This window comes from Ornithodoros turicata, chromosome 8 (genome assembly GCF_037126465.1).
Source record: "Ornithodoros turicata isolate Travis chromosome 8, ASM3712646v1, whole genome shotgun sequence".
NCBI classification, from domain to species: Eukaryota; Metazoa; Arthropoda; class Arachnida; order Ixodida; family Argasidae; genus Ornithodoros; species Ornithodoros turicata.
This window is the reverse complement of record NC_088208.1, coordinates 36,708,012-36,722,516: the sequence shown is the minus strand read 5'-3', so window position 1 is coordinate 36,722,516 and position 14,505 is coordinate 36,708,012. Positions and strand designations below refer to the sequence as shown.

General features: G+C 43.9%; 3 protein-coding genes across 9 annotated transcripts in view; 1 reads left to right on the top strand and 2 right to left on the bottom strand.

Moving 5' to 3' along the window:
- Window positions 1-633: 633 nt before the first annotated feature.
- LOC135367181 (succinate--CoA ligase [ADP-forming] subunit beta, mitochondrial-like) lies at window positions 634-6,037 on the bottom strand. The gene is made up of 11 exons (XM_064600330.1): window positions 5,903-6,037; window positions 5,281-5,440; window positions 5,079-5,178; window positions 4,103-4,265; window positions 3,869-4,039; window positions 2,919-3,015; window positions 2,671-2,832; window positions 2,320-2,462; window positions 1,724-1,844; window positions 1,573-1,661; window positions 634-982 (listed from the first exon to the last, which is right to left on the bottom strand). The coding sequence occupies exons 1-11, from the start codon at window positions 5,966-5,968 to the stop codon at window positions 908-910; spliced, it is 1,347 nt and encodes a 448-aa protein (XP_064456400.1). The 5' UTR covers window positions 5,969-6,037; the 3' UTR covers window positions 634-907.
- Window positions 6,038-7,113: 1,076 nt separating this feature from the next.
- LOC135367178 (uncharacterized) lies at window positions 7,114-14,213 on the bottom strand. Its single transcript, XM_064600325.1, has 14 exons — window positions 13,303-14,213; window positions 13,040-13,172; window positions 12,851-12,968; window positions 12,539-12,759; window positions 11,551-11,671; window positions 11,160-11,245; window positions 10,943-11,079; window positions 9,808-9,955; window positions 9,643-9,732; window positions 9,463-9,568; window positions 9,154-9,199; window positions 8,519-8,739; window positions 7,681-7,726; window positions 7,114-7,606 (listed from the first exon to the last, which is right to left on the bottom strand). The coding sequence occupies exons 1-14, from the start codon at window positions 13,423-13,425 to the stop codon at window positions 7,181-7,183; spliced, it is 2,022 nt and encodes a 673-aa protein (XP_064456395.1). The 5' UTR covers window positions 13,426-14,213; the 3' UTR covers window positions 7,114-7,180.
- LOC135367176 (centrosome-associated protein CEP250-like) overlaps window positions 13,732-14,505 on the top strand; it is a 77,725-nt gene continuing 76,951 nt past the window's right edge. For 6 of the 7 annotated variants that reach the window (XM_064600320.1, XM_064600316.1, XM_064600318.1 and 3 more), the window contains exon 1: window positions 13,732-13,894. In XM_064600320.1, coding sequence (XP_064456390.1) covers window positions 13,847-13,894 — 48 coding nt within the window. In that variant the 5' untranslated portion in view covers window positions 13,732-13,846. The remainder of the gene's footprint in view (window positions 13,895-14,505) is intronic. The other variant, XM_064600315.1, reaches the window with a different exon arrangement.

The window sequence follows — 14,505 nt, the reverse complement described above, 5'->3', positions numbered from 1 at the left end:
CATCCTCGATATGCAAGTGGAAAGAGGGCAATGTGAGAGAGGGCATATAGAGATGGTGGATTGTGTCAGTTGTGTATCGGAACAAGATGTGGCATGTTGACGAGAGCCCTTACTATCAGTCAGAGCACAGTGTGTTCAAGTCCCACTGCTGGCACTCTTGTCACCAGATTCGGAGTGGTCGGCACCAGACTGCCATCGTCCCTTCGTTCCCATTCATCAGTGTTTCAATATATGTCAAAAGTGATCAATGTAGCAGTTTGTGCCTCAAATTGTAGGCACGCATGCATGCAGTTTGCCTGGACGTAAGTAAAGCTTTGCATTTTAGGGTTAAACCCAGCAAAACAAGCTTTTGCCCCCAATTTGCATCACTTTGTACATCTTGCGTATTGTCCTTGTCACTTTTCCGTCCAAAGACCTGCTCTTTCAGATGTAACCAGATTTTATCCTGTTTCACGGGGTGAAATATGGCGATCTTGTCTTTGCTTAGCTTCTGGCAAAGCCCCCCCCCCCCCCCCCCCCCCCCTTTTTTTCTCCTCCCCTGCCACCAAGTTGGAAAAAGGTTAGAAAACATACATCACCAAAACAAATATATTGACATAAGCACCCCAACAGTAAAGTAAAAGTGTCCGCCCGCCAGCTCATTGCAGGTTTATTTGCACATCAGTTTAACGCCTATGTCCCACCAGTTCCTATGCCCACCAGTTCAGGTGGATAGTTCCATTTCCGTGCCTGAAAGACCGAGGGAAGGGAAAACACTTTGTGGCTGCAGTGGTGCGTTCATCACTGACAGTTTTTTTTTATTTATTTTTTATTTGCACGTTTGCGCATACTTTGGTAAATGTACAACTACCTGGCGTGGGAGAGGGAATAACTTAATTGTGCATAGTCTGCTGCGATGGTAGAGCAACTAGAGAGGGAGCTCAAATTTGACGTCGACGGCTGCCGAACGTGCCAGCCCCACGATGGTCGAAAGGCGTACTACCTGAAAAGACAAAGACTCATGTAGAGAAAACCTACACAAGCAGTGGCTGATACCCCCTAAAAATAAAAAATAATAATAAAAAAAAGAGGAAGAGTCTTGATACGCCCTGGACTTCAAGCAGTATTGCGACACAATTAAATCAAGGGCAGGTGTACTGCAGATACAGGGAACACGTACCTTTGAGTTTGAGGAACACAGACACAAAACGAAGCAGACGACACCCTTTGTTTTGCATCTGCATTCCTCAGACTCGAGACCATGTTGCCTTTACCTAGAGTGTCTCCATTCCAGCCACTGTTGGGATGCAGTGCTGACAAGGGGCTCAGTCTGGCACATGCTGATAAATTCCATTAATCTGGTCCAGATATTTAGCCCATAAGGCATCTTTTGATCCAGTATTCCAAATATTCAAACACAGTTTAGCAGCTAACTGTACCATTTTGCAATCTTCTAGGGGGTCATGGGCCTTTGGAGACAATGACACAAAACCATGGTCCTTGGCAAGCCAAAAGATCTCACTTTGCAGTAATGTTGTTTTTAAAGTTGTACCAAAGAGAAAAGAAGACTTAGAGCTGCCGTTGAATACTTGCCATTTTAGCAGCCTCATCTAAGTTGTCACAGGCCAGGATTTTAAGTTTACTGGTGGCGATCAGTGCTTTGGCTTCGTCCACTTGTGTTCCTGAAGAGAAATCACTCATTTGCTAGCCCACGCTTACTTGTGTTGTCCCCCAAAGCTCTCACCTTGAAGTCTCACCACGATAGGAATTTTAAGATCGAGGGTCTCCGCTGCCAGGATGATGCCCTCCGCAATGACATCACAGCGCATGATCCCACCGAAGATGTTCACCAAAATGGCTTGCACCTGATTAAGAGTACCGACAAAGAGCTCTATAAATCTCTACACAGAATAGCACTTCGTCGAAGTGTTGTGCTGGAATTCAGCTCACTATGCCACCTGATAAAGTGCATTGTAGCACTGCACAAGCCTGGAGTTAATGACCCGGACATGAAATACCAAAGTCATACCCGCCCTTGACCAACAAGGATACTGAAACTCGAGCTCGGATGTGAGAAGAACAACAAGAGGCCAGATTTAGGTTAGAGAAGTATCCCCAAATTGCGCCCTTGCCAACTGCCCTTGGGCCATGTCTGGCTCAGGTTTTCAGGCCAGCCCGGGCCTGTGTAGTGCTCTGAAGCGTACGGCATGTTTGAAACCAACAGCACGCAACAAATTTACAGTACTTGTCGTTTCTCATTCTTACCCCTTACAGTCAACGGTCATCATAAGGGATCTTGTTACTACATTGAGTTACTACAAGGAAGGGACCGGAACGTACCTTCTGATCGGATGTGATGAGCCTGAAAGCCTCAGTGACCTGATGCGCAGTGGCTCCCCCGCCAACATCCAAAAAGTTAGCAGGGCTGCCACCGTGAAGCTTGATTATGTCCATTGTTGCCATGGCCAAACCAGCTCCATTCACTGAAATACGATTTTTTGCCGACTGTTAAAAAATTCTGTTTCCTTCCATGTGTTTCAAGCATTATGTACGTGTGCAGAACAGGAGGAACTATCTCGCACAAAGAGCAAACGCGGCAAGATCTCTATCCACCGGAAAAAGTAGGTACACATTCCCGCAATGTCGGGCAACCATCGGTTGTTGGTCGGGCACGGGATAGGCATTTCTCACCGAGGCAACCAATGTCTCCGTCGAGTGCGATGTAATTTAGGTTGCTGTCGTGCGCTTCTCTCTCCCTGGGGTCGACTTGGGACCAGTCCTGCAGCTCAAAGATTGCCTTTTGACGGAAGCTGGCATTGTCGTCGAATCTGCATTTGGCGTCGAGGCAGTACACTGTAACGTACACAATTTTAAAAATATATATTTGAGGAACCATTCCTTCACAATGGTGGCGCTGTAAGTGACGCTCCAGGACTCACCCTTTCCGTGGACGTCTTCCACTAAGGGGTTAATCTCGAGCAGTGTGGCGTCGTACTTGAGGAAAACTTTGTACAGGTTCTCGATCATTTCCACAGCCTTCGAGAAATGAAAGAAATCTACCTCGTAAAAAAACAACTCCAAACTATCACGTATCCCCATGTCCCTCTCGCAACAGTAATACCCGTCGCACGACAAGCTGAATGGCACTTACGGTGAATGACCGTCGTACCCAATGTCATTCGTTTGTCTTAAGTAGAGCTACACGAAGAAACAGAACGTCGTTCGCAAAGGATGTCAGTGTTGTTAATTGAGCCACCGGGGCCGAACATATGAAGCGTTATACAGGTACATTAGTTATATTTCTACTTCTTTTGCTCAAAGCTAATGAAACGTTAGATCATTTCACAAAATAGTTGCCCATTCAAATACGCTTAAATGGCTAAGTACCGCAATTTTTTTATTTTTTTTATTTTTTACTTCTTTTGCTCAAAGCTAACGAAACATTAGATCATTTCGAAAAATAGTTGCCCGTTCATGGCTAAGTACCGCAAGCAATGACAACTAAGAAGCCTATCTGCACTGCACTTGGCAATGTGGCGACATTGAACAAGTGTAGTTTTCCGAAAAATAGTCAAAGTGTCAAAAGTTATCAAATTCGTGATAAAATATTGGAGTACAGCTTTTCATTCGTCTTTAATGTCTCCAAACGGTTTATGGTTGTTGTCTTTGCTACCTCCCTACTGCGAGGGCACGCTGTCGGTGCGAGAGGGAAAACCAAATGAGTTTCCTGAACTCATTCGCTGGGCGAATATCACTTGCGTGTATTGGCATTTGATTTCACCGTATGACACGAAACGAATGTCATTCAGTGCGGATATAATTCGCTGGGAATGACATTTAATTTGTCGTGCGACGAGGTATAAGACTAGTGTTTTCAACGTGCACTGACCCCATCCACAGCGGCGCTCTGGAAACCCAACTTGCGAGCCAAGTCAGCCGCTTCGACCTTGTCAACGCCCTTCTCGATGTCGATGGGAAGCTTGAGGATGGCTTCGGGGTTTTCCCGCGCCACCTCCTCTATGTTGACGCCACCTTGTGACGAGGCGACAATAAGCGGGCCCTAGACGTCGGAAGAGCCGTGTGGACATCATCTGTACGACTGGTTTCCCACCCAAATGCTTACGTGGTGCTCTCGTTCCATCATGAGAGCAAAGTAGTACTCCCGTCTGCTGTAGAGCCGTTCCGACACGAGAACTTTGTTCACCAGGAGGCCCTTTTCACCCGTCTGCTTTGTCCGCAGGTGATAACCAATCATGCGGCCAGAAATCTGTTTCGCTTCATCTGGCCTGCAAAGTAAAATGGCCGATGCAGGAAGGCTGTTACCGATATCCGTTACTTGAGAGGAAGGCGTTTAATGATTTTTATTCATATTTGGGGCTGACACGTGTCGTGCAAATAGTTTGCACAGAACATTAAAGGGACCATGAAATAGTTTTCACGAATTCCGAGTACTCTGACGGAAACGGTTTTCATGATCCCTCACTATCATACAGACATTGACTCTTAACTGTATTCAGTGCACCGGGGGCGCGGTTACCATGTAAAAATAGCGGGGTGTGAATGCCGGATACATCCCTTTGAAGCGGGCTTACGTCATGAAAGTCCAGTGGGTGCATGGTTTCAGTTTGGACAACAACATTGTATATCTGCTGTAGAAATCAGTAGAAATATGGCAAAACGCGAATTGTCAACGATTGAGGGAGAGAATTTGCGACGCACACAGCACCTAGGAATTGTTTCGTATGCAGCAGCTCCCAAGAGGCCACCGACAGAGACATTTTCGGACGAAGAAGCAGCTCAGAGAGGAAAAACGTGCTCCGGTAACCATGCTTACAATCAATGGCTACATTACACTTCTGGTAGGATTTTGTGCAAACGATTAGGTACTGTCTTAGCTCTAGGTCAAATTAAAACATATTTCATGGCAAAGTTTGCAAGCTGTCGTAGGGTGCTCCGAGATACACCTGACTGAGGTGTTTCCAGGAAGGTACACTCTGGACAGGGCTTTCTTTTGAGCCCAAGAAAAGCACGATTTGCATATGGTAAGGCAGTTGCAAAGAGCACATTGTGCGTATCCCCGAAAACCCAACAACACTCACGAAAAGACAGTCTTCACTCCTCCCTTGAGTCCACTGTCAAACGTGCCTTTGCCACGGCCACCGGCCAGAACCAGCGCTTTCACCACCATGTCTGCCTTTCCTGTGCATCAACCACAAGAAAGCACTAAAATTACGCATACGTACGTTACACGTAATGCTCAACGCCCAAGTTTGAGGCAAACGTCTATTAAATATGTTATACCTAGCCTCTGTGCAATTTCTTGCGCCTCGTCTGGAGTGGTTGCAACTCCAAACGTTGGCACATTGACTCCATTGTCGTGAAGGAGCTGCATGCTGACATTCTCTTGCAGATTGAGGTTGCGGCGCTGCATCCATCCTACAACTGCTTCTTGTTGGTTTACCTGAACGGGAACGAAATAAGTGGCACCGTGTCATTCCAAACACATATAAGAGGGAGGAGCGGACGATTTCGGCGTAACTTCGTTGAGTAACAACACAAAGCGACCTTATCGTGGCCAGCTAAACTAACGTATATCACCCACTCGAGCCCAAAGTCGGATTGCTACAGAAGAGCAATGGATAACAGGGAAATACACGCGAGACCTTGAGGGGTTTTCCTGATTATCAATACGACCAGCCAAGAAGTATTTATAGGTAGTCACTGCGTTATTAGTTGGATCTGCGCATTGCATTTTGCTTAATCGTGCTATTTTTGAGCACATATAACTATTGAGGTTACAATCTGTTCCTTCCTTGGTGTTCGCGCACTGTAAGCATACGTTCTTTGACGTGTTCACAGAGGAGATTGATTGGAATTTTATGTACTCATTAAAGAGTTATCGAATCAATATGTAGAAAATCACCTTCAGGTGTCGATGAACGGGAAATTTCCCTGCCAGGCGAGCTGTCCTCTGCAGCAAGGTCGCCATTGTAGGGTAGGGTGAGTCTGCTTCCGAGTTTTGGAGCGCTAGTTGCGCTGGTGACCATGCATCAAAACCGAAACTCGAATCACATACCCTTTTGTTTCAAATATTCGATTTCATCAAATTGATGTCAAATTACTTCCAAGTATGTTGTCCACTACAATATAATTCTGTAACAACACGTTTATACATTTTTAAGTCATAATAATGCGTTATAATTTTTAGATAAGATTTTGAAATGGCAACGTGCCACTTTTATTTTGAAAGAAAATAAAAGTGGCAAAAAGGTCTAAACATAACGCCTGCGCAGCTTTTTTGTACGATTTTTCAACTTTATGAGACAAAATAGTGGATTTATACGAGAAAAAAAAGTGTTTTACGAAAATAGCCCTTACCGGTGCACGTCTTGTTTATTACCTCTGCTACAGTGCCTCTGTACCTGAAAGAGCTCACGACAATCATTTCGCATTTTATAGGACAAAAACAACTCACAATAAGCTTTGGATATATCTAATAATGCGGCCTCTAAGTGCCATTTCGTTAAAAATTTGGATTGTCAAAATGGTAAGCCATCAGACGACAGCAAAGAAGCCAAATAAGCAGACGACATCTGAAGCTGGAGAAAGTTGAAAAGGAGGTATACTGCAGTTGTCTCCTTCTATTCAGAAATTTTCACGTGAACTTTCTGTTGGCCTGTTGATCGTACGTGTCCTCACAACAAATATTTTAGTTTCTCTACTATATAACCCATGACATTTTGCTATGTCAATGTTTTTCTGCTATCAACTTCCACAAAATGTACTAACAATCTTCATTTCTGGCCTTGTACCAGCTCGAACTTGAGACTAAGAACAGGATTTTTTGCAGCTTTATCGTGAGCTTTACTAAATGTAATACCAAGAGCCAGGGAGCCCTTGCGTACTTCAATTATAAGCAATATGAAATGCCATATCAGTGCAGCGCTTATCAAAACACCACGTGATAGCCAATAAGATGAGTATTGTTTGCACCGAAAGTGGACTATAAAGTACTACCGTGCATAGCATACTGCTGCTGCTTTACGCTGAAAGGGCCTCAGTTCTTGCATTCCAGGACAAGTATCTTCATTTCTGAAAGGACGTTCTCGAGCGACCACAAGAAAGAGACCAAAGCTTGTTATTTGGCAGTGTCCTGCCATTTACTGTCATTTTTATCGGTATAAAAATATATTTCGTCCTCTCAATGAAGAGACGACCCACAGAAAATGCAGAGGGGGTCCTCCTCCCAGATGCCACGCTTGTGGGAGATTGTCCGGCATGATGGACACTTGCGGTACGGAGTTTCGTGGCACAACAGCAAGGAATGCATGCAACGTCCAAACCTGTGACGCTTGGCACATTCTCCATAGTACATGCTCTTTAGCTGTACCTCACCGCCACAGATAACACATACTTCGCCTTCCGCCCCCTCAGTCTTTGGCAGGTCACCGCACATCAGTTTGTAAATGCTGTCGGCCCTCTTTCCCGTACAGTGGAAGATCCAGTCCGCGAAACGCTGAGCAGATTGCATTTGTTCATCCGTCAGACTTCTCCCCGTGTGCCTAGCAGTGAGCGACTCGATGTGTCTTTGGAGAATGCATTCACTGACTTTCTTGACGTTCTTCTCCTGAAGAAAGAAGAAAACACTTTTTTTTTAAGAATCATCGAACCAGAAAGATATAGTGTAATCAATATGCTTACGCTTTCTTCAGATCCGGTTGTGGCTACTTTGATTGATTCCAGGAACCTATAAGAGAGTGAGGGTTAATAATTGAACCTCTATATGCAATAAGGGGATAAGTCGACTTATCCCCTTTTTACTATTTTTGCTGCAATGACATCTACATAGCAGTATGCACCTGCCAATGAAAACTTAGGACCTTATTGCGATTTGTTGGCCCGCTACAGCATGGTAAAAAACGGGAAATGCATGTGTGTCAGTGGGACGGACAATCACATCAGGCCCCTTTTCTCAGTTTGGGATTTTTCGACTTATCCCCGTATTGCATACAGAGGTTCAATTAGAGCCTCAAGTTTTCGGGAAATATTTCTTTCTAAATTTGGGAGGTATAAACATAGGGTAAATAAACACGTGCGCTAAATTCATGCGAATTCGGGTGAAAAAAACTTCCAGGGCACTAAATTCGGGGAGAAATCAGGCTCAGTTACTCAAACTAACTGTAGTGGTTTGGTACAAGCGGTGATGTCACTACATTGGCTGCCAAACAAGCAAGTTAGTGTGTTCCTACAGACACCCCAGTGAAGACAGTTTGCTGGGAAAAAATCAGGTTTCACCCTAAAGAGGCAACCTTCAATTCAGGGTGCAAATTTGGGGAAAGAATCGGGTAAAACCCTAAAACCTAAGGCTCTATTAATAATCTGCCCGAGGTGCTACTCGAAGGGAAGGACGTGTACCAGTCAAAGCTTCATTTCGGGAGAATACAAATCACTGGATGTAGCGAATAGACTGTGCTGTTTACTCATGGAATCGCAGCCATATTATATGCTTGGGATGGGTAATCGGTCATATATTGCTCACCTGAAAAGCTGTAGCTTCCTGGTGCTCATTGAAGCCAGGTTGTCGGCACATTCTGAAAGAAATGTCCGCAGAGCAACTGGAAGGGCACCCTTGTTGCTCATGTGCAAGTGAATCCTGTCTAGGCAGTCAGCCAGCTGTGTCAGGGCCTGACAATCGCGTCTGACTTCACCCAGTACAAAATCGCAGGCTTTTTCTATGTCCATCAGGCAGTGTATGATGAGCTGCAAAATCAGAAATATAGAGTATGCGGAGATAAACTTCACAGTTGCCTCTACCCTTCCAGCAATGTTTATGTACAATGTTTTCAAACATGGTCTTACTGTCAGGAAACATATACATTGTACAGCGCAGCGGCTCATTTACATACACTCATTAGTTAAATAAATAATTTCAGACGCTTTCGGAACCTCTATTTTACATACTGATATACTGCATATATTTACACACATATTTACATATTGTAAAATAGATGTCTATTAATGTCTGTTTTACATATTTCTTGCACGGAATAGCGTAACAATGCACTCTTTCGCTCAACTCTGTTTACGAAATATTCCGCTGAGGGAACCTTACTGAGACATCCGGTATAATATGTTGAGTTCAGAAGTATACTTTTGTGATTCGAGTACACTCACCTGTAAAGGTTCTTTCACCTTCATAGGGTCGTACATTGTAGCAATGCTGTGGCAAGAGAAGACGGAGAGGCTGTCATTACATACTTTGGCAGTATTCCCTAGTCTTAGGACTTTGCCGATTAACGCTTATTTCCAACCTGTACGTAGGGTGGTCTACAAACCAGGAGGTCTGTCTAATTAGTCACCATTTTGGTGTGCTATTTCATCTAATTTCACTACATGCTATTAAATCGGAACATCTCAGCAGTGAGCAGTTCCTGTTTGACAAAACTCGTATCATCTGTCCAGGCGCTTGTGTAAGTAACCTACTGTGAAAGGATGCCAATGAACATTCCATTTGCTGAAAGCCCCAGACCCATTGGCTGCAACATTGGAGGCAGCTCAATTCTCAGTTTGCAAGATAAAAATACAAGATCTGAAAGTAAAACAAAGAATTTAGCAATATCAGTCCAAGGACACAGGAAAACTATAACAGCAAAGAAATCCTACCTTTGGTCATCTTGACTTCAACTATTTCTTTGCCTAAAGTACAAAGCATGACGTGTAGTTCATAGTCCCTTGACGAACACTTGTCTATGCCTACGGTTGGAAAATTGGGAGCCACAATACGTCAGTACCCTATAGCAAAAGACGTCTGTCGAAAATGTCAAGTACCTGTCACTGGAGTAGAGCATGCGTCCTTTGAAAAGTTGCTTTTCTCGACACTAACGGAATGTTTATTTTCATCGACCAAAACCTTGAAACAGAGAAGGTATCGACTCTTCGTCACAAATATGAGGAATGTTTCTGAAGATGGTGATGCCTGCAAACGAAACGGTTTCGTTGTTACACAAAGCAGGCATTCGTTCTGTATTTAAAGCAGTGTGACCTCAATCCCAAAGCATAATAAACAAATTAAAAGGGAGCAGCCAAAGTGCTGTACTATAGGTAGAAGCAAGATTCCCTTGTGTCTGAGGAAGACAAAGACACAATGAAGTGAACAACACCTCATCCAAGGCTCGAGTTTTGCGTAATCCACTTTGTTGTATTCGCTGTTTCGGCTTGTCCTTCGGCTTGAAGAAATGTTACCACATTCATTGGACATACCCAAAGAGATCTGCCATTTTATTTATGCCTTCTATTATTTTATTCCTTTTCTTTTACTCTACTCATCTGATGGCATCCTGTTCCACAGGTTATAAATAGAGCCTGAAGTTTTAGGGTTTTACCCGATTCTTCCCCGAATTTGCACCTCGAAGGTTGCCTCTTTAGGGTGAAACCAGATTTTTACCCGGAAAATTGCCCTCACTGAGATGTCTGTAGGAATCCACTAATTTACTTGTTTGGCAGACAGAAAAACTTCGTTACATCACCGTTTGTACCAAACCACTACAGTTAGTTTGAGTAACTGAGCCCGATTTCTCCTGGAAGTTTTCTCACCCGAATTCACATGAATTTAGTGCACATGTTTAGTTACCTGATTTTTACCCCCACAAATTTAGAAAAAAATACTTCCCGAAAACTTCGGGCTCTAGTTATAAAACCTACACTCACATTCACGAATTTGCAAACTTCATTATATGGGGCAGTGTTAAAATAAATAAACGCATTGCCACTATATCAGTAACAAACGTCCCATGCTGTATTTCATTGACGGACATTTCACTGACGGTCCCATTGCATTTCTTCATAAAAATGCAGTACCACCTTCTAGGTAGATTAAAGAGACCACGATGTCCGACAATCGGAAGCTCGTCAGACTTCCTAGACGACTTTCAGGTGTAGTCAATACCTTATGGAAGGAACCTACTTGGGAGACTATTTGTTGCACTGGAATCTGGTCGCTCTCCCAGACTTCAGTTGCCGAGCCAACATTCAATGTATTGTCTTCCATGACGACAGGTAGGATCACTACAGTTCCATTATGGGACCCCACGACCAGCATCCCTGGGGGGGGGGAGGAATGTCAGGATCAGCACCTCAACTTTCATCACCATTTATCAGCAACTGGCTGAGAGACCGTTTACCAGAAACTGGAGATGTTTCCTGCCAGCACAGTCTACTCACAAAAGTAAGCGTAGTTTGTTCTTCTTTTATTACTTCGCAGCAAAGCCTGCATTAATGGAATGTGTTGCTTATTATACGCAGTCGTATAAATCGGTACTTTCCAGCATGACAGGGACTTGTAAAGTACCCAACAAAAGTGCAAGTACATTTTGCATGCATTACTGTACTTTCAGAGAAAAAGTTATTTGATCTACCGGCATTTCATTTTAATGAAGTTTATGAGACGCCGCATATTTTACAGTTACATATTTTGATGAAGACCGCAGTTGCATCCCATGTAATGACTAGCTTGGCAACTTCACGGGTAAGATGTCAGTGACAACAGCGATTAAAAATCTAGGAGAGGCTTACTCTTCCTTGACCCCTGAAGGCTGGACCTTCCAGAAGACGAGCAGGCCATTCCTCATGGCTTCAATAAGCAGGGCAAACTGTTGCTTCCCAGGAGGTCTGAACAGGTGCGACCAAGCTATCTCTGAAAGTTAGTGGAAAATAGTCTTAGTCCTGCAAACAGCTGATGAGCAGGCCCTCCGTTAAGTACACAATATAGACGGGGTGTTTATTTTTATCCTTTACAGAATTTTTATAAAATAAGCTATGATAACAGCACAGATAGCCATTTTTTGCAGTTGAGTTAGCCATTTTTTGCAGTTGAGTTATACTGCCGGACGGACATCCTTTGGAAGGGAGTATGTAGCTGCAAGGTGACTAATTACCTAAAATCCATTGATTAGATCTTTAATTAGAGGATTTTTGGCAAAAGCGAGATAGCAGATAATCCTCATTGAAAGCCATTTTATATTTTTAAAATCCAGACAAGAGTACGTGCCGTGAAATATCCGTAGCTGAATTTCGGCATGTCAGAATTTAGCGTATCAAAATTCGGGGATGGATATTTTAACGCAAGTGCGTGTTTCAGGATTTGTTAGACGAGGAATGGATTTCAATTAGGATAGTCTTTCATTCTGCTCTCTCTCTTTTGTCCAAAATCACCTGATTAAAGAGTTAATTAATGAATTTTAGATAATTAGTTATCTTGTAGTTGCATACTTTTGACGGGATGTTCACCTGGCTGTATAACTCAACTGCAAAAACAACATCTGTGCTACACTCATAGTTTTTTTTTTAAATAAAAATTCTGTAAAGGATAAAAATAAACACCCTGTATATAGATCAATCCCAAGGTTAATTTTTCATGGAACCTAAGCTCTTGTCAGAGGCAAGTGTGAGGCACACATATTAGCAGGCTTTTACATATCAGCAAACTTTTATTTATTTACCTATTTATTTATTTATACCCCCAGAGGGCGTTACTTTTACGCAATACTTGGGTCACACCCACCCACTGCTGCTACGGAGAATGTCCTCTGCATCAGTTGTTCGAACTCTGACTTTGCACGGGCTGCTCTTGACGCATCACTGGGATGCTCTACGTTTTTCCACCGTTCCTTCATCTTCCCGTAGAAGATGTCCGAAAGCTCCGTGACAGTCTCCCATTCGCCGTGAGCTCCTTCGCGCAGCAGCCTCAGCCTGTGGTCGAACGTCAACGTGGCCAACAGGCACCTGAGAACGAAGCAGACGGTTGAATCGGGGGTCTGGGTTTCAGTTTAGACAAATGCAGAAATAATATTATGCGTGATTCCACGCGAAAAACCTGTTCCTAAGTGGAAGGTGCTGCGGAGACCATTCTACGGTGCGGTAGGTCTTGTGGAGGGTCGCGTTGCTGGTATCGGGGCACAATGTGTGGTCCAACATTAAGTAATGTTGGGTCTCTGGGGGGGGGTTAAGCAATTCAGGGTCTGTAAATACACCAGGCTGGTGCGAGCGAAGTGCTTGTACGTACCAGGATCCAGATTTTGGAGGAGGAAATCGGCATTGTAACGTCCAGCTAAGTCGAGCACGGCGTCTGGGTTCCGAATATACGATTTTTCGACGTGCAGCAAGTATCCGCCTTCGCTTGGGGAACATGGGAAGTTCTATACAGAAAGACATGTGTGAGAATGTCAGTTCGCGCGGTGTTGACGACGTGATCGAAAGAGCCATAAGCCCGTCTTCGAAACTACATCAACCAATGTTTATGCAAAATAAAAATCGAAACACACCTACCAGTATGCGAATCCCTTCGTCTGTGAGGACAGCGATCTTATTTTCGGGGGACCATTTCACCGATGCCTTGTTATTTATCTGACCCGCAAGGTTCGTAACGTACACAACGTCATGAAGGTTCATTATTAAATGCTTCGGTCACGCACAGAAAGTTTTCATCCCTTTCACTTTTTCTGCTCTATTTTCGTTGCTGAAGTCTGCAAGCGGATGTGTTGCAATCGTCACATCCGAGTCGTAACAGTTGCGTAGTCATCCTTCATCAGCAAATTTAAAAAAATAATTGCTCGGCACAATACGAAAGTTATTCAATATGTCTTCATGTATATTTACTTACAGGTGTTTGTTCTTTTTTCTTTTTCTTTTTTCAATTCGTCAAGTAGCAGAAGCAGAAACAGTAGCCCAAGTTTCGTAAATGACAAGATGGCGCTGGCCGCCGATAATGCATTTGGTACGTGAACAAGATCCAACGATGAAATTGGAAGTGACATAGATGTTTTACGGACACAGATGTATTGTTTCACGTTGTATGCCTCAGTGAATCGCCATGGATGAAGAGGAGAAGCGGATAAAATTGGAAGCGGGAAAGAAAATCGTGAGTAGTTCAGCACGGTTCTGATGAGTTGTCGACGTGAGCATTCGAAAACGAACCCGATGGGCGATGAAATGATGCTAAAAGATCTCCGGCAGGATGACATCGAATCAGACAGCTAACGTCGTAATCAGAGAGCGACATGTCCACACACACGAATAGATTAGATGCCGTAACAGACCTCACGTTAATATTCGAACGCGCTCGCTTTTCGTCGAGCTATTTATGGAAGCCGTTGCCCCGCTGTGCTTTACGTCGCTTTCTCTTGACCTCCGTCTTGGGGCTCCTGATTGGGGTTTAGATTTTGCTGCCAAGGAGCGTGTTGATCTTATGAGGTCTCAAGGTTCTTTGGCACGTACTTCGTTCTTTTTTTTTTTTTTCTTCGTCGTCTGGTGACGTGTGTTTGTGTGATCTCTTTCGTTCTGATTCTCAATCCCTGCCTAGTGTGCGAAATGTACACGAAAATGCCGGGAAATATCCCAAATGTTTTAACTTTTGCCTTACCTCTGGTGTGAGCTGCAGCCACATCAAAGTTCCGGCCCTGTTATCTCATTTTATGGTTGCTGTCAGCGTTGCCATATCGTTTCTTTGCTGCTGTGAGAACATCCAGTGTT